The 20,090-nt window shown below is 45.3% G+C and overlaps 1 protein-coding gene across 4 annotated transcripts in view; it reads right to left on the bottom strand.

Annotated features, from left to right (window-relative positions):
* The window catches only part of LOC118396256 (protein piccolo-like), a 98,810-nt gene that overhangs the window by 51,564 nt on the left and 27,156 nt on the right, over positions 1-20,090 (bottom strand). For all 4 annotated transcript variants that reach the window (XM_052465837.1, XM_052465838.1, XM_052465839.1 and 1 more), the window contains exons 2-4: positions 10,745-11,527; positions 1,046-7,880; positions 16-611 (exon numbers count right to left, since the gene is read on the bottom strand). In XM_052465837.1, the coding sequence (XP_052321797.1) occupies positions 16-611; positions 1,046-7,880; positions 10,745-11,527 (8,214 nt within the window). The remainder of the gene's footprint in view (positions 1-15; positions 612-1,045; positions 7,881-10,744; positions 11,528-20,090) is intronic.

The following is a 20,090-nucleotide window of genomic DNA, read 5'->3' as shown; positions in this document are numbered from 1 at the left end:
CACACACATTCATACCTGCAGCTCCTCCAGCTCCCTCTGCACCATGATCTGCTCCTGTTCACGGTAGCGTTGGATCTCCTGCCTCTCCCACTCCAGCTCCTCAGCCAGACACAGCTGCTTCAGCTTCTCCAGCTGCAGGAACTCCCTCTCCATCTGGTACTGGGTGATCTTGCTGTCATCCAGACCGGGGAACATGGGCGATGAAGCCAGGGCGTCCAGAGAGGCTGCGATGGCTTCCAGTGTCTGGTCAGAGTACAGGTCAGGGAAGCCAGTCATGATGTCAGCCAGAGCACTGGGCAGCAGGTCCTTGGGCAGGCTAGTGTCCAGGCTGATGATCTGTTGGCCAGGGTCGCTGGTGGGAATAAAGCCATAGGGGTGTGGAGCTGGTGCTGGCTGCTCCTGGAGGGTTGTGGTAGGAGGTAGGGTGGTGCTGAAGATGGAACCTGGCTGAGTGGTGATGGGGTATGTCGAAGGAACAGGGGCTGCTATGGAGGAGTATACCATTCCGTCTGAGGATCTAAAGACACTATAAGCAGAGACCTGGGAATATGGAGCAGTGGATATCCCCGTATACGCCCCAGCAGCTTTACTGGTGTAGTCTAGAGCTTCACCTGTTATGATGGGTCCAGAAATGTAGGTTTAAGTCAATGATTATAGCATCATAACTTTCTGTACAAAAAGAGGCCATGCAGATTCGATTTGGGGAGATCATAACACGAAGCATGCAAGTATATTCAGTCTGTCCAGCTAGCATGATGCAAAGCCAAAATATTGTGGGAGAACACGCAGGCATATGCATGCATCTGTGTAAAAGAAAGAAAAGACAAAAGAAACAGGACATTTATTAAAATCAAGATCGTTTCACAAATCATGCAAAAGTACAGTAAATGCACATTTTTAATCACACTAGAAATGAACATAATGATAACTCATGTAAAACAATGCCCAGAGAAATAGGTTACCATTCAGAAATTAAATTCAAGCAGGTAAAAAATTGAAAAGAACCAAAAACCTAGCAAACATGCTATATTTCTACCATACCAACCTGCGGACATATTAGCAGCAGTCAGGTCTATTGCACTGTCCGAGGCTCCGTTATAGTTATATCTGGTCTTTCCATCATAGAGGAACAGTCCTGCATCAGCCAGGTTGGTCTCAGACATGGCCTTGCCGCTCAGGCCCTTGATACCATAAAACCCAGCATGATCATACTGGTAGTGGTCATCTCTGTAACCGAAGCGGTTGTCAGGTTGGGTAATAACCGGCGCCTGGGTCCTACAGCTCCCTGTGAAGGGTAGCTTGTAGATGACATCACAGCACACATTCCTCCCAGCTGTCAGATCTATGGGTGTCCCATCATCCTCTATGACTGTGGTCACCACACCAGGGCTCTTGTCAGACAGAGCTGCCATGGCCCTGAGGGGTTTAGAGGTGGACAGATCCACAGCCCCTGCTGGCTCTGAGAGCATGTCCCCCACTTTGGTGATAGCGGGGGCCATGGTCACTGGAAGTCTGCTATTTACCATGGAGGCTCCATAAGACAGGTTTATTGGTGTCTCTGTGTCTGTGGCTAACACTGTGATGCTGATAGGCGGAGAGTCCACTCGCCTGTACACTATCTGTGCCAGAGGCTGGAATGGTTTGTATGTGGTGAGAGGGAGAGGCATGGAGGCAACATAACCCTGCAGATCTAAAGGTATTTCTGCTGGCTCGCTGGCGTAGGACTCAATGGTGTCTGAACAGGTGACAATAGTGATGCTATCAGTGACAACAGACAGCGTGGTGGAAGGGGTGATCTCAGCACTCAAGTTCACTATCTCTGGCTGCACTGCTGTATGTCGGCCACTAGAGTCGCTACAGGTGGACTGGCGACTTGATTCCTGTGGGGTCAAGTCCATCCCTGAATCGGTCATCTTCACGCCAACATTAATGGTGCGGAGGTCAATGGCATCACCGGAGTAGATCTTCCCGTTCTGTTTGGGAAAGGGCTGGACTTTAACCAAGTCTGGCTGGATGGTGATGGCCACTCCATTGGATGCAGGAACCTGGGGCAGCCTCTCATGGACCAAAGACACCGTGGTTCTCTGAACCTCTGTGGTGACCACCTGAGTGACCAGGCTGGGCAGGCTCTCCGGGTGCTGGGCTGAGGTGGAGATAGATGAGGAGTACATGTGGCTCAGGCTGTTCACCACCTTCTCAGGCCCATGGATCTCCTGGCTCTCGATTGACTCATGGTGGAATTTCCTGGTGATGGTGACTGGAGCCACGGGGACGGTCTCGGGAATCTCCTGGATAGATGGAACTGACATTCTCCTGGTGTAGGCTTCAGTTGTAATGAATTCCAGGGGGGTCTCATGGGCTGATGAATAAATCAGCACTTCTGGTACTGCCTGTGGTGGTTGCACTGCTGAGGGGATGGATCCTCTCCTGTATGGGACTTGGGCAGCATATGCCTCTACATCTGGCTCTGCAGGCATCGTGATAACCTGGGCCATACGAAGGGGTTTCTGCATGGTTATAGACGCTCTTTTTGTAGTGGAAATAGCCTCGGTTGTAACCACCTGGATGGGTGTTTCATATTCTGATGGGTAAGCCGTTACTTCAGCAACTGTGTATGGTTGTTGTGCTACAGAGTATATGGATGTCCTTCTAGTGGTAGTGGCCTCAGTTGTTCTAACTTCCGTAGGCATTTCATACTCTGAAGGCAACGTCATCACTTCGGCCACTGCTTGTGGTTGCGGTGCAGCTGATGGTATTGATGGTATCTCCTGCTGTAAGGGCATTGCTCCTACCTCTGCCATGGGTTTTGGCTGCTCCATTGTTGATGGTATTGTCACTCTTTTAGAGATGGCCTCAGTTGAAACCACTTCTATCAGTGATGGTGACTGATGCATGGTTGAGGGTGTAGCTTCGACATGGACTTGGCTGGCAATAGCTTCAGTAGGTATCTCCTGCTGTAAGGGCATTGCTGCTACCTCTGCCATGGTTTGTGGTTGCTCAATTGTTGATGGTATTGTCATTCTTCTAGAGATGGCCTCAGTTGAAACCACTTCAATCAGTGATGGTGACTGATGCATGGTTGAGGGTGTAGCTTCTACATGGATTTGGCTGGTAATAGCTGCAGTAGGCATCTCCTGCTGTAAGGGAATTGCTGCTACCTCTGCCATGGTTTGTGGTTGCCGCATTTCTGATGGTATTGATGCTCCTCTAGAGATGGCCTCAGTTGAAACCACCTCTGTCAGTGATGCTGACTGATGGATGGTTGGGGGCATAGCTTCTAAGGGCATTGCTAATAACTCTCCCATGGTTTGTGGTTGTTGCGTTTCTGATGGTATTGATGCTCTTCCAGGCATGGCCTCAGTTGAAACTACATCTGTAGGTATGACCTGCTCTGCTGGTAGAGCCATTACTTCAGCCACATATTGTGGCTGCTGAGGTACATCATGTATTGATGCCCTTCTACCAGAAGCTTGAGCTGCAGACACTTCTACAGGAACCTGTGGCTCTGATGGCATTGTCCTAACTTCAGATACGTTCTGTTGTGGCTGGGCTGTTGGAGGTATATACGGTTTCTTTATTGGAGCTCTGACACTGTATACCTGAATAGGCATCTCCGACCCTGCTGAAATGGTCACCACCTCAGCCACACCGTGTGCAGGCTGCATAGCTGATGGCATGGAAGGCTGCCTTGCTGTTGCAGTGACTCCCTCTAGGGGTGCTGCTACTTCGACTGGTACTATTGCTGCTGTTGGTGGTGGCAGCTGCCTCAATGAGGGAACTGACGCTCTCCTGACAGTGGCCTGGGCTGAGAAGGCCGTAATGGGTGACTGTTGTTCTGAAGGTGTAGTCCTATACATTGGGCATGTCTGCATAGTGAAGGGGATGGATCCTCTCCTGATGGGGGCTTGGACAGTGATGCCCTCTGTGGGTGTGCCAGGCTCTGAGGGAAGCGTTATCACCACATACGTTTCCAGACAATTGGCATACCTCGGAGACAGAGGGGACCTGGGAGAGGCAGCACTCATCTTGGGCTCCACTGGGGTGGTCAGACTCAGATACAGTGCATTGGGAGGTTCCCTGGTCCTGGGCAGTGTTGTGGCTGTGAATGGCTGTGCTATGCTGGTGTTTGGTACCACTTCTCTGGTCCTGGGAAGAGTGTGGCTAGCGGTGGGAACCACTGGTGGTTTGATGCTTTCCCCTGGACGGTGGCTGAACACCAGCCCTGCAGGAATGGACACAGGCTTGGGAGGGACGGGAGGGGGTGCAGATGCCTTGTGTACTGTACTGGGGCCTGTGGTTGTTACAGTTCCCTGTGTCATTGTCACAGCAGCAGTTGAGACTGATACTGTGGTTGGGACTGAAGGTGGGGTGGAAACAGAAGACTTTTTGGGATAAACCGCTGGCTTGGGTAAGGTGGCAGGAGGTGGTGGAGGAGTGGGAGGTGGTGGTGTATCTGCCACAGGTATACATGTGTCTGAGCTGGGTACAGCAGGAACAGAGGGAGCAGTAGGGAAAGGAGCAACACTCACAACCACAGGCCCTGCTGCCATCAGACTACTGCCTTTATCAACAGTAGAAGTGGTAGTTATTGCCACTGAGTATGCCAGGTCTTGGGTCGACTGGCTGAGCACCGACATGTTCTCCACATTAGGAACTATGATGACCACATGCCCCTGTCTGGTTGGGGTCATCATGACCTGAGGGCCAGCATCACCCTTTGGCCTGACCTGCTCCACCTGCGGCTGTATATCCACCACCACAGACTGTATGGGCTGGCTAGGCAGACCTGCTCCAATGGCTATAGCGGTGGTCATGGTCGGGGAGACATGTTGGACAGCCCTGATTGAGGTAGGCTCTGCTGAGGTCTGGGGCAGGGAGACTGACATAGAGCGAGGTGGAGGAGGAGGTGGGGCTTTTTTGGTGGAGGCTTGTCTCTGGATTCGGGGTGTCCCTGCAGCTGGGACTACTACTGGGGCTGGAGCAGCAGCCTGGACAGGGACTGACTGCACCACTGTAGCCTGGGCAGGAGCTGGGGCTGACGCAGGTAGTGGGGCTTGGGGTGAAACTGGAGAGGTGATGGTAACCATGTCTGGCATTTGGACTACAACTGGAGCTGCAGCAGGAGTTGGAGCAGAGACTGGAGTTGGCACAGCACTGGGAGCAGCTGGGACTGGAGATTGTGCTTGAGAATGTACTGGGCTTTGTATTGGAGTTTGTGCTCTGACCTGCACAGAAGGTAGAATCTGAGCAGCCATTTGGGATGGAGATCTAACCAGGTCTGGTATTTGGACTGCATATGGATCAGGTATCTGTACCACCACTGAGACAGGTGCTGAGACAGGGGTTGAGGCAGGGGCTGGGGCTTGGGCTGGAGAAGCTGCAGCATCGGCTGTAGTTGTAGCTGGTGTTGGTGCTTGGATTGGATCTGTAACCAGACCTTGTATTGTGACCAAAACTGTGGTTGGAGAAACAGCCATAATGGGAGTGATAGAAGGAGGGGAGATATCAATAGGTGGCTGAGCAGCAAAGGGACCTGCTGCTTTGGCGAAGTCTGGTGTCGGAGTAGACACTGCAGTAGAGTCGGAAGAGAGAGGACTTCGAGCTTGGAAAGAGGAGGAGGACGTAGCGTTGGAGGCTAGACTTGAGTCTGGAGTCGATGGTGAGATGGGAGGTGATACAGGAGAGACCTGTGAAGGTGTGGTGGTCGTACTGGGTGCTAGAACTGTCTCAGGGGCAAAGACAGGAGCTGGAGTAGCTTTAGCTGGGGAAACCTCACACACCACAGTGATGGGTTCAATGTCAGCTACCTCTGTTGCTGGTGCATGCTCTGAAACTGAAGTGTACTCTAGCTCTTTTTTAGTCTCAGACTCATAACTAGGGGCAATATCAGAGGACACTCCCACTCCATACTCCTCTACTATACTATCGTCCGTCTCATCCTCTCCAGAGGAACACTGAGTGATCTTCAAGTCCGGTATGGGGAAAAGAGCCCTCCTCATAGTCATATCCTGAGGAACTGTTGGCTTGGCAACATAGACCTCGGGCCGTTTAGGAGGTTCAGAGGGTCGTGGTGGAGCAGGACGTTTCTTCCTCTTAACGTAGGTAGAACCAGCATCTAACATAGGCTTCTCTCCCTCGGCCTCACCAACCTTGCAGCTCTCAGCTGCAGCAGAGGATGGGGCAGTAACATGTATCTCAGGATTAGGAGTGTTGATAGCTGACTGAACCTTCTGAAACTCCTGCTCTATTAACATCAGTTCCTTCTTCTTCAGCATCATCTCCTCATACACCTCTTCAGGAGACCTCAAACCTTTCTTCCCTGGCTCTTTAGCGGGGTCTTTACTGGGCTGCTCCAGTGGGGCTGAAGTACGTTTAGCTTCAGGCTCCTCCACTAGGGATTCGTAGAGGTAGTCCTCTATGGCCATGCCTTCGTAAAGTAGCTCTATCTCAGGGAATGGCTCCGTCTCTCCTTTAGGAGATCTAGCTATCTGAAGCATCTCCTCATATTCATCCTCTGCACTCTTTAGTGGCTTTGCAGTACTGAACTTCTGTCCTTCAGGGACAACTATCCTGGTCTCTGTGTGAAAGGCGTCTGAATCAGACTCCATGCTAGGAAAATAGTCAGAGACTGATGTCCTGTGAAGCGCTTCCATCTCCCTAGCCTGCCTTGCCTCCTCAGTGGGAGAGGCGTCTTCAATGGAAGACAGGTTACAGGGTGAGGTTAGAGGGAGATTCCTTCTCCTCTGAGCTCGGAGATCATCTTTATCCCTTTTGGACTTCTTGGAGATCCTCTTCCCCTGCTGCTGGTCCGAATCCTTCGGTTTCTCCTGCTCCCTGGGGTGATCCTCCTCCTCCCTGAGCTCCTCCTCCTCTGACGAGTCCTCGATGGTGGGGAATGGCTGGCCGGTATGCCTGTGCTTGGCCTTGCGGGGCTGTTTCCCCTCCCCACTCCTCTTGTGGCTGGGGCTGCTGTCGCTGTCCTCCTCCAGAGAAGAGGCTGAGGTGGGGGAGGTTCCAGGGGTGAAGCTGGACACTTGGACGCTGGATGACCCCTCACCTTTGGACCTGTCCTCCAGAGAATATGTTATGCTCTCCACCTCTGAATCCCCATCGTCCATGCTCTTTGTTCTCTGCGGCGTCATGGGCATGGCTTTCTTATACACAGTGATTTGCTCATGGAGTTCAGCACTCTCTACAATAGATTTAGGCTCAGACCCTGGGAGAGAATGTATCCTGGCTGGGCTGTCTTCATCATCTATACTGCCTTTTTTTAACAGAGGCTTGGATTTACATGATGTGTTATCCACCACAGCATCCATGGTCTCCTCCACTCTGACCTCTTTCTCTTCTTTTTCCTCCTCCTCTGAGAGAGACATCTCTTCTCCCATCATCCCCATTATCTGCCTGCGTATTAACTCCTCCTCATTCACGAATGAGTCTGGGCTGTCTGGAGGGCTGTCTGTAGGGCTGTCATCTTTGTAGTCCTCGCTGCTGGATGAGGCTGCCGTGCTGACTGCTATTGCACTTAACCTCCGTCTCTGGAGCTTGGGCGAGGGAGAGGGTTCGCTCCCGCTGCTCTCCTCCATCGGCACATAACTCAGAAGCCTCTTTGACCCATTCCCCTCCTCCTTGGCAGGTATGGCTGTGTCAGGGGTTGTGTCCATGATAGGGACATCCCTGACTGTCTGCAACTCATCCAGCTCCCCCTCTGAGGTATAGGAGCCCTGTGAGATGGGAAATATGTCTGGTCCATCCTGGGACTTGTCACTATAGTCCTCAGGCTTGATGTCAGCTTCAAATGAACTGGCTGGGCTGGATGGTACCTCAGCTACTACCTGGTCTGCTAGGAGGGAGGCTGCAGTTGGCTCCTTCTCCTTCACCTGAAAATTTAAAAAGCATCAGATGAAAATGTGCTTGTCCTATGCATAGATAAATCAAAACATACACTACCGGTCAAAAGCTTTAGAACACCTACTAATTCAAGGGTTTTTCTTTATTTTGACTATTTTCTACATTGTAGAATAATAGTGAAAATATAACAACTATGAAATAACACATATGGAATCATGTAGTAACCAAATAAGTGTTAAACCAATCAAAATATATTTTACATTTGAGATTCTTCAAATGTGCAAATATGCTGAGCACTTGTTGGCTGCTTTTCCTTCACTCTGTGGTCCAACTCATCCCAAAACATCTCAATTTGGAAAAGGTTGACACTGTGGAGGCCAGGTCATATGATGCAGCACTCCATAACTCTCCTTCTTTGTAAAATAGCCCTTACACAGCCTGGAGGTATGTTGCGTAATTTTCCTGTTGAAAAACAAATGATAGTCCCACTAGGCCCAAACCAGTTGGGATGGTGTATCGCTGCAGAATGCTGTAGTAGCCATGCTGGTTAGGCGTGCATTGAATTCTAAATAAATCACAGACACTGTCACCAGCAAAGCACCCCCACATCATAACCTCTCCTCCTCCATGCTTTACGGTGGGAAATCACATGCGGAGATCATCCGTTTACCCTCACCATGTTTCGCAAAGACACGCCGGTTGGAACCAAAAATCTCCAATTTGGACTCATCAGACCAAAGGACAAATTTCCACTGGTCTAATGTCCACTGCCCATGTTCCTTGGACCAAGCAAGTCTCTTCTTCTTATTGGTGTCCGTTAGTAGTGTTCTCTTTGCAGCAATTCAAACACGAACGCCTGATTCACACAGTCTCCTCTGAACTGTTGATGTTGAGATGTGTCTGTTACCTGAACTTTGTGAAGCATTTATTTGGGCTTCAACTTCTGAGGCTGGTAACTCTAATGAACTTATCCTCTGCAGACCCCTCTTCCATTCCTGTGGCGGTCATCATGAGAGCCAGTTTCATCATAGCGCGTGATGGTTTTTGCAACTGCACTTGAAGAAACTTTCGAAGTTCTTGAAATGTTTCCACATCGACTGACCTTCATGTCTTAAAGTAATGATGGACTATTGTTTCTCTTTGCTTACTTGAGCTGTTCTTGCCATATGGACTTGGTATTTGACCAAATAGGGATATCTTCTGAAAAACCCTTGAATGAGTAGGTGTTCTAAAACTTTTGACCGGTAGTGTATGTCTTATACGGTGCATTCGGAAAATATTCACACCCTTGACTTTTTCCACATTTTGTTACGTTACAGCCTTATTCTAAACCTGATGAAATAGTTGTTTTCCCTCATCAATCTACACACAATACCCCATAATTTCAAAGCAAAAAAAAACATTTAATAAACTGAAAAATCACATTTACATAAGTATTCAGACGCTTTACTCAGTACTTTGTTGAAGCACCTTTGGCAGTGATTACAACCTGAAGTATTTTTTGATATGACCATACAACCTTGGCACACCTGCATTTGGGGAGTTTCTCCCATTCTTCTCTGCAGATCATCTCAAGATCTGCCAGGTTGGATGAGGGGTGCCGCTGCACAGTTATTTTCAGGTCTCTCCAGAGATGTTTGATCGGGTTCAAGTCCGGGCTCTGGCTGGGCTACTCAAGGACATTCAGAGACTTGTCCCGAAGCCATTCCTGCGTTGTCTTGGCTGTGTACTAGGGTTGTTGTCCTGTTGAAAATGTGAACATTTGCTCCAGTCTGAGGTCCTGAGCGTTCTGGAGCCGGTTTTCATCAAGGAACTCTCTGTACTTTGCGCCATTCATCCTGACTAGTCTCCCAGTCCCTGCTGCTGAAAAACCTCCCCGCAGCATGATGCTGCTACTGCCATCCTTCACCGTATGGATGGTGCCAGGTTTCCTCCAGATGTTACATTTGGCATTCAGGCTAAAGAGTTCAATCTTGCCATTTGGCAAACTCCAAGCAGGCTGTCATGTGCTTTTAACTGAGGAGTGGCTTCCGTCTGGCCTCTCTACCATAAAGGCCTGATTGGAGGAGTGCTGCAGAGATAGTTGTCCCACAGAGGAACTCTGGTCCTCTGTCAGAGTGACCATCGGATTCTTGGTCACCTCCCTGACAAAGGCTCTTCTCCCCCGATTGCTCAGTATTTCCGGGCGGCCAGCCGAAGGAAGAGTCTTGGTGGTTCCAAACTTCTTCCATTTAAGAATGATGGAGGCCACGGTGTTCTTGGGAACCATCAATGCTGCAGAACTTTTGGTACCCTTCCCCAGATCTGTGCCTCAACATAATCCTGTGTCAGAGCTCTACGGACAATTCCTTCAACCTCGTGACTTAGTTTTTGCTCTGACATGCACTGTCAACTGTGTGAACATATTTTGACAGGTGCGTGCCTTTCCAAATCATGTCCAATCAAATGAATTTACCACAGGTGGACTCCAATCAAGTTGTAGTAACAACTCAAGGATGATCAATGGAAACAGGATGCACCTGAGCTCAATTTCGAGTCCCATAGCAAAGGGTCTGAATAGTTATGTAAATAAGGTATTTCTGTATTTTTATTTTAATACATTTCTCAACATTTCTAAAAACCTATTTTTCGCTTTGTCATTATGAGGTATTGTGTTTAGATTGATAAGGAAAATATTGCAATTAATCAATTTTAGAAAAGGCTGTAACGTAACGAAATGTGGAAAAGGGGAGGTCTGAAACTTTCCGAATGCACTGTTTATGGCTGGAGCAAATTATATGTGTGTGAACAGTTAATAACTATGGCAGAGATCTATAGTTGTATGGGATCACAATCTTGAATAGGAATTATGATAACAACAATAAATTGATTCATATGTTAAACAAAAAGTTACCTTCACCGTCTCCTTCTCAGTGAGTATCTGCTGAGGTTCAGGAAGGACATCATCCATCTTTTCAACCAATGGAGTGGCCACTTCCTTGATAGTATCAGTTTGGACTGGTTGTGGAGCAACATAAAGTGGTTCCTGTTGTTTCGGTTGCTTCTCAACCTTCTCCTCTGCTAGTTTAGGTAGCTCTGTTGGTTGAGTCTCAGCCTCTGGCTTCTCCTCCACAGTGGCTGGAGTGACAGCAACAGCAGTAGCCACTGTGGTGGATAGAGGAGCAGGAGGAGTCATGGCCTCAGTCACTAGGACAGAGGCAACTGAAGCAGCTACTGCTGGAGCATCAGTTTTGGGTGGTTCAGATTTAGGTGGTACAGGTTTAGGCAGCAAAGCCTTAGGAAACTCTGCCACAGAAGGCTCCATTTTTGGTGCCTCTGTCTCCGCCTTACGGACTTCCGTCTCAGGAGCCTCAGCCTTGGCGACAGTCATGGGAGCTTCAGCCTTGGGGACTTCCATCTTTGGTTCCATTTGTGCAAGGCCAGGTATTGGTGTAGGCGGAGTGGGCACTGAGGTGAGAGGCACAGCCTGGGATGGGGGCTGTGTTTTAGAGAAAGGCTGGGCCTTGCTGCTTACTGCTGCTGGAGGCTGGGGGTCTGTCTTGGTGGTTGCGACTACAGGGAGTGTTGTGGGCTGGGCCTGGGTCTTGATGGGTTGGGACTGGGCCATCTTTCCCATGTCTCCCAGTTGTCCAGAGAGAGCCCTCTGGGTCTGGCAGTTCAGACACAGCCATTCCTTCTGTCAACACAGAGAACAACACACAGTGGTTAGCGGTCAGTTCAGAGACAGTTATTACTTCTGTCATGGAGGGGACAACACACAGGTGGTTAGTGCTTAGTACAGACCATGTTAGCGTCATTCCAAGCCAACGCCTGGCTCTATTCCAATAGGGGTTCCAAATACAATGGAAGAGAAATCATTCACCCTTCATAACACAGATTTGTCAACTGCGTTCATCAGCGGTACAAAAGCAGCAACGTGTTAATGTTACACCACACTCAGGGGAACTGTGAAGTGTACTGTAGTGGAATGTTACCACCTATCTTAATTTAACTCCTGAAGCCATGTGTGGATAACAATGATGGACAATGTACACTGGTACAGTCAGTGCAGTGCATTACGCAGTTACAAACACTAGGAGTCATAGTGAACCCTAACACCACCCTACTGTAGTTTAATGTATTCTACCAGTGTTCAATATATTCTACATCAGTTCAAATTACACCACATAAACTAATCTGCTTTTAGAATTCCTAAGCCTCAAGCAAAGAAAACCTCCATAACACCGTTAGTCTGAAGCGTAACAAGCGCTTGTCAGGTAGCATATAAAAATAGCTTACCTTTCCACAAAACAAATCACATCTTATTGCTATTTACATTAAATCTCTCTCCACAGCAGCATGATCTTTTTACACCATTTAATTTGGGCCGGTTGAGGAAAAAACATTTGCCGTGAACTGGTAGAGCAGACAGGAGAACAGCACAGCGACTGTACCTCTGCAGAGACGGTGTGGGGATGTGACACGGTGTGGGGATGTGACACTCGGGTAGAGCAGACAGGAGAACAGCACTGTGACTGTACCTCTGCAGAGACGGTGTGGGGATGTGACACGGTGTGGGGAAGTGACACGGTGTGGGGATGTGACACTCGGGTAGAGCAGACAGGAGAACAGCACTGCGACTGTACCTCTACAGAGACGGTGTGGGGATGTGACACGGTGTGGGGATGTGACACTCGGGTAGAGCAGACAGGAGAACAGCACTGCGACTGTACCTCTGCAGAGACGGTGTGGGGATGTGACACTCGGGTAGAGCAGACAGGAGAACAGCACTGTGACTGTACCTCTGCAGAGACGGTGTGGGGATGTGACACGGTGTGGGGATGTGACACTCGGGTAGAGCAGACAGGAGAACAGCACTGTGACTGTACCTCTGCAGAGACGGTGTGGGGATGTGACACGGTGTGGGGATGTGACACTCGGGTAGAGCAGAAAGGAGAACAGCACTGTGACTGTACCTCTGCAGAGACGGTGTGGGGATGTGACACGGTGTGGGGATGTGACACGGTGTGGGGATGTGACACACGGGTAGAGCAGGAGATGCTGGAGCAAAATACATCCCCTTTATTCACCACCTCTCACTTTCAATCACCGTGTGTAGGGCTGTGATGTTCATGAGACAGTCATTGGTCAGCCAAATGACCGTGGCCACCGTAATAACAGTTCGAATAGCAAAATAAATAAATAAATATTTGTTTGTTTGTTTGAAAAAATGTAGTGGTTATTGCGCCTGGCACCTCCTACCATACTCCGTTCAAAGGCACATCAATATTTTGTCCCTATTCACCCTCTGAATGGCACACATACACATTTACCTTTTACTCATTTAGCAGACACTCTAATCCAGAGCGATTTACAGTAGTGAGAGAATACTATTTCATACTTTTGTTTTCTACGCAATCCATGTCTCAATTGTCTCAAGGCATAAATATCCTTCTTTAACCTGTCTCCTCCCCTTCATCTACACTGATTGAAGTGGACTTAACAAGTGACATCAATAAGGGATCACAGTTTTCTCCTGGATTCACATGGTCAGTCTATGTCATGGAAAGAGCAGGTGTTCTTAATGTTTTGTATACTGTATATATATTTTTTAACAGTTATGACGGTTATTTTATTTTCATGACGGTCTTCAATCAATATCCATCGTTTACACAGTTATACGGTAATTGTTCCAGCCCTACATGTGTGTGAGATATGGGGATATTCCATACGCATGCACAGATAACCCACGTGGACCGCACACTGCGCACACACACAACTTATAGGATACATAGAAAAACATGTTGAAATGTTCACATTAGTGCACATATTCAAAGATGTGCAGAGTGTCTTCAAAAAGTGTCTTCAAAAAGTCTTCAAACCCCTTGACTTGCTCCATATAGTGTTGTGTTACAGCCTGAATTTTAAATGGATTCAATTGAGATGTTTTGTCACTGGACTACACACAATACTCCAAAATGTCAAAGTGTAATTATTATTATATTATTTTTCATACAAATTAATGAAACATTAAAAGCTGAAATAATAAGTACTCAACCTCTTTGTTATGGCCAGCCTAAACAAGTTCAGTAGTAAAAATGTGCTTAACAAGTCACATAATAAATTGCATGGACTTACTCTGTGTGCAATAATAGTGTTTAACATGATTTTTGAATGACTACCTCATCTCTGTACCCCACACATACAATTATCTACAAGGTCACTCAGTTGAGCAGTGAATTTCAAACACAGATTCAGCCACAAAGACCAGGGAGGTTTTCCAGTGCCTCTCAAAGAAGTGCACCTATTGGTAGATGGGTAAAAAAGAAGCAGACATTGAATATCCCTTTGATCATCATGAAGTTATTAATTACACTTTGGATGGTGTATCAATATACCCAGTCGCTACAAAGATACAGACATCCTTCCTAACTCAGTTGCCGGAGAGGAAGGACACCGCTCAGGGATTTCACCATGAGGCCAATAGTGACAAAACAATTACAGAGTTTAATGGCTGGGATAGGACAAAACTGAGGATGGATGTAGTTACTCCACAATACTAACCTAATTGACAGAGTAAAAAGAATGAAGCTGGTACAGAATAAAAATATTCTAAAACAATCATCATGTTTGCATCAAGGCACTAAAGTAAAACCGCAAAAAGTATGCAAAGCAATGAACTTTTTGTTCTGAATTAGAGGTCGACCGATTAATCGGCATGGCATTCCCGATTAATTAGGGCTGATTTCAAGTTTTCAGAATAATCGGTAATTGGCCTTTTTGGATGCCAATTATGGCTGATTACATTGCAATCCGTGAGGAGACTGCGTGGCAGGCTGACCAACTGTTACGCAATTGCAGCAAGGAGCCAAGGTATGTTGCTGGCGAGCATTAAACGTATCTTATAAAAAAGAATCAATCTTCACATAATCACTAGTTAACTATACATGGTTGATGATATTACTAGATTAACTAGCTTGTCCTGCGTTGCATATAATCAACGCCGTGCCTGATAATTTATCATTGAATCACAGCCTACATCAACTTCGCCAAACGGGTGATGATTTTAAAAAAGCGCATTGCCGAAAAAGCACAATCTTTGCACAAATGTACCTAACCATAAAAATCAATGCCTTTCTTAAAATCAATACACAGAAGTATATATTTTTAAACCTGCATATTTAGTTAAAAGAAATTCATGTTAGCAGGCAATATTAACTAGGGAAATTGTGCCACTTCTCTTGCGTTCCGTGCAAGCAGAGTCAGGGTATATGCAACAGTTTGGGCCGCCTGGCTCATTGCAAACTGTGAACTAATTTGCAAAATTGTACATAATTATGACATAACAATGAAAGGTGTGCAATGTAACAGCAATATGTAGACTTAGGGTTGCCACCCGTTCGATAAAATACGGAACGGTTCCGTATTTCACTGAAAGAATAAACATTGTGTTTTCGAAATTATAGTTTCTGGATTTGACCATATTAATGACCAAAGGCTCGTATTTCTGTGTTTATTATATTATAATTAAGTCTATGATGTGATATTTAATAGAACATTCTGACTGAGTGGTGGTAGGCAGCAACAGGCTCGTAAGCATTCATTCAAACAGCACTTTACTGCGTTTGCCAGCAGCTCTTAGCAATGCTTGAAGCACAGCTCTGTTTATTACTTTAAGCCTATCAACTCCCAACATTAGACTGGCAACATCCAATAGTCAAAGGTATATGAAATAAAAATGGTATAGAGATAAATAGTTGACAAGTCATAATTCCTATAATAACTACAACCTAAAACGTTTTAACTGGGAATATTGAAGAAATGGAAATATTGAACCATCAGCTTTCATATGTTCTCATGTTCTGAGCAAGGAACTTAAACGTTAGCTTATTTAAACCAAATTGAACATGTTTCATTATTTATTTGAGACCGAATAGATTTTATTTATGTATTATATTAAGTTAAAATAAAAGTGTTCATTGTTCATCCAGTATTGTTGTAATTGTCATTATTACAAATATATATATATAAAAATCGTCCGATTAATCAGTATCAGCTATTATTGGTCCTCCAATAATCGGTGTAGGTATCGGCGTTGAAAAATCATAGTCGGTCGACCTCTATTCTGAATACATAGTGTTATGTTTGGGGCAAATTCAATACAACACATTACTGAGTACCACTCTTCATATTTTCAAGCATAGTGGTGGCTGCATCATGTTATGGGTATGCTTGTAATCATAAGGACTGGGGAGGTTTTCAAGATAAAAAAAAACAGAATGGAGCTAAGCACAAGCAAAATCCTAGAGGAAACCCTGGTTCAGATTGCTTTCCACCAGACACTGGATGATGAACTCACCTTTTAGCAGGGAAATAACCTAAAACACAAGTTCAAATCAACACTGGAGTTGCTTACCAAGAAGACAGTGAATGTTCTTGAGTGGCCGAGTTACAGTTTTTATTTGAAAATCTATGACAAGACTTGAAAATGGTTCTCCAGCTATGATCAACAACCAATGAAGAATTTTTTAAAGAATAATGGACAAATATTGTACAATCCAGGTGTGCAAAGCTCTTAGAGACTTACCCAGAAAGACTTACAGCTGCAATAGCTGTCAAAGATGATTCTAACATGTATTGACTCAGGGGTGTGAATACTTATGTAAATTAGATATTTCTGTATTGTTTTTCAATGAATTTGCAAACATTTCTAAAAGACATTGATTTCACTTTGTAATTATGAGGTATTGCGTGTAAATGGGTGAGAAAAATATTACATTTAATCCATATATATTGCATGTTCAAGAAAGTCAATGGTGAGACCACACACACACACACACACACACACACACACACACACACACACACACACACACACACACACACACACACACACACACACACACACACACACACACACACACACACACACACACACACACACAAAAACACTCTTTCTCAAGGGGATTAGTGCTGGTTCCAGAGACTAGTAATGTAAATTAATAGTATTGCATGGGAACGTCACGTACTGACAGGAGATTTATTGAGTGATGTAACACACCCTCTGTCATGGCCAGGCATAGGCCTGTAGTCCACACCACATCCAGCTATGCCAGGGATCCCCTGTGTTTTCCCAGAAACAAACCCAAAATACCTCTACTTCCACACCCTTGCTGAGTGTGAGCATCTGGGGTCAGGGCCCAGGGTTCAGAACTAACAAAAGCCTTTGCAACATGAGTTGTTCAACCAACTGGGTGCCTTTTGAATATTGTTGTCAATAAAACCTTTTGATTTTGCCTAATTCTAACTTTCTATCACAAAGAGCACATATTCAACTTCATAAAATACATGTTCCCCATCCCAAAAGTATTTTAAAAAAGAGCAACTGACCCTAAAAACCAACGTCTCCTTTAAAAAAATGGCCTATGTGGCATCAAGATGAGTCAGAAACATTTATTCTAGTGTCAAAATTGACTATAAAGCGTAAATATGATCAATTTGGTCATAAAGTCATTCTCGTCCAAAACATAGTTCTGTAAGTGAGTTCACCATGACTTACTTAAGGGTTGCGTATAAATGACTTACGTGCCCACTTCTGCCAATGATGCCCAATTGCCCAGAGACAACACGTTGTGGTCCGGCCCCAGCTTCTATGTGGATATTGGCAATGTTGCCAAGTCTGCATATGGGTGCAACGCACGCACATTTAGCTCGGCAAATAGGAGTGAAAATGAGCTTCCATAAAGTTGGTGCAAACTTCCAATGCATTTCAAAAATGTTTCAACTCGAACTGGCTAGCTAATGTTAGCTCATTTCTACTCAGACAAAGATTAGTGATAACTAATCCAGATAAGCAAGTTAGGTAGCTAACTAGCTAGCATTCGGGGGCTTTGTCTGCTAACACAAAACAACATGCATGTTCTCATAACATTTTATAGTGTATTTTCTAAGGCAAACATAAATGAAGGATGGTACTGATTACAAATATATGGTAGAGGATGTCGGCTTCAGTGTCTTAATGGCATATCTACAAGATGCCATGTCGAAAAACTGTGACGGCACAGATGGAGAAATTGTACAGCGATTGCTCTGCAAGTACAAAGCGCAAACTCTTAAAGATCATATGAGGTGTTAACAACAGATTGGTGGACGTCTATGGACACGCTGTCATACATCACTGCAATGAGCCATCACATTAATGACAAGGGGGACATGAAGTCCCATGTACTGACAACTCAGAACATGCAGGAGAGGCACACAGCAGAAAACCTAAACATACATTAACTACCATTGTTGCTGAATGGGCAGAGGACAGCAGCAGTAAGGTGAGTGCCATCTGGTAGGTAGCCAGGACTACGGTAGATTGAACTGCACATTTGAATTGTGAATTCACGGAATTTCATTATTTTTTCTTATCATTTAAACGTTGAAATTATTTTAAAAAATGGCTATAGGAGCTGGGTCGGATATAGGAGCCAAAGTCAGGCTCCTTCATGACCAGTATTTGTAACGATAGGGGCCTGGAGCTGATCTACACTGCCATGCCAATAGGTAAACACCTCAGAAGGAACAAATGTTGATTAATAATAAGACAGTACATCACAAGTGTTGAGTAATATCTTGCTTTCAATACATGTGCCACTCATCAACTCTTCAGCATTTTGGCTGACTGAAAGACAGGCTGATACTGATGTCTGAATTTGGAGATATCTTGGACTCAGCATTCAAATTAGACAAGATTATACAATGTATTACTTTTTATCGCCTGTCAATATTTTTAATCAATTGGTAATATCAATAGGGGGAGGGTTACCCTGTGTATTCCTCAAGCATGTTTGGGAACTCCTGTCTTATACAGGACACCATACAGGAGGCATGATGACTGACGTTTGGCAAGGTAGTCCCAGAAAACCTCCATGCTGATAGGTAGTCTCTATATCGGCTGTGAATTACAATAGAAGATAAAAGGCATCAAAGCTGGGACCGAGAGACTGATAAACAGCTTCTATCTCAAGGCCATCAGACTGTTAAACAGCCATCACTAACATTGTGATGTGGCTGCTGCCAACATACTGACTCAAATCTCTAGCCACTTTGATAATTAAAATTTGGATGTAATAAATGTATCACTAATCACTTTAAACAATGGCACTTTATATAATGTTTACATACCCTACATTACTCATCTCATACGTATATACTGTACTCTATACCATCTACTGCATCTTGTCTATGCCGCACGGCCATCACTCATCCATATATTAATATGTACATACTCTTATTCATTCCTTCACACTTGTGTGTATAAGGTAGTTGTTGTGAAATTGTTAAGATTACTTGTCAGATATTTACTGCACGGTCAGAACTAGAAGCACAAGCATTTTGCTACACTCGCATTAACATCTGCTAACCATGTGTATGTGACCAATAAAATTTGATTTGACCCGTTAATTGAAACGCATTCCAGGTGACTACCTCATGAAGCTGGATGAGAGAATGCCAAGAGTTTGCAAAGCTGTCATCAAGACAAAGGGTGGCTATTTGAAGAAGTGTAGAAAATAGTAAAAATGAAGAAAAACCCTTGAATGAGTAGGTGTGTTCAAAATGCTTACTGGTACTGTACATCTCTTGATACACCAAGTAGCCAGGGAAGAGAGGAGAATAATGTGCCAATTTGAAAGCTATTTAAAAAATGTAGCTATTTTTAAAGTAGCCCTAATGCTAGAAAATGTTGGACAACCCTGCACTGGAGACTTGAAGACAGAGCCTTAGATTTGGCAAATAGATAAATAGCCATTCTCATTCTGGTTAGACAGCTGAAGTTATACTCTACACACAACTTATTTTTATTTGCTAGGTAAGTATAGGCATAATGTCTTAATAAACATGTCAATATATTTTCAGAATATTCTTTCTTATCTTTGTAACACGAACACACACATTGATAAATGTATCTACACTCAAGCTGGAGCACAAGATGCGTGTGCAATGTCCACAGGTAGCCTACACCTGAAGGCATCTTATGGTTTTGAGATGTGTCCCCCGGGAAAGATCTAACACTGGACATAAGGAGAGATGAGGCCAGACAAAACTAGCCAGTTATAAAATATTTTGTTGTAGGACAGCTGAGCTGACTGAAGACCACAGGCATTCAACTTGTAGTTGATATTGTTTCAACGGTAACATGTCTTTACATGACTTGATGAAACTTTGAAACTAGCGAAGGTGCAAGCTACTTTAAAAGCAAGGTGTTGTAGAAC

This window comes from Oncorhynchus keta, chromosome 17 (assembly GCF_023373465.1).
Source record: "Oncorhynchus keta strain PuntledgeMale-10-30-2019 chromosome 17, Oket_V2, whole genome shotgun sequence".
Taxonomy (NCBI): domain Eukaryota; kingdom Metazoa; phylum Chordata; class Actinopteri; order Salmoniformes; family Salmonidae; genus Oncorhynchus; species Oncorhynchus keta.
This window is presented reverse-complemented; position numbering and strand designations above follow the sequence as displayed.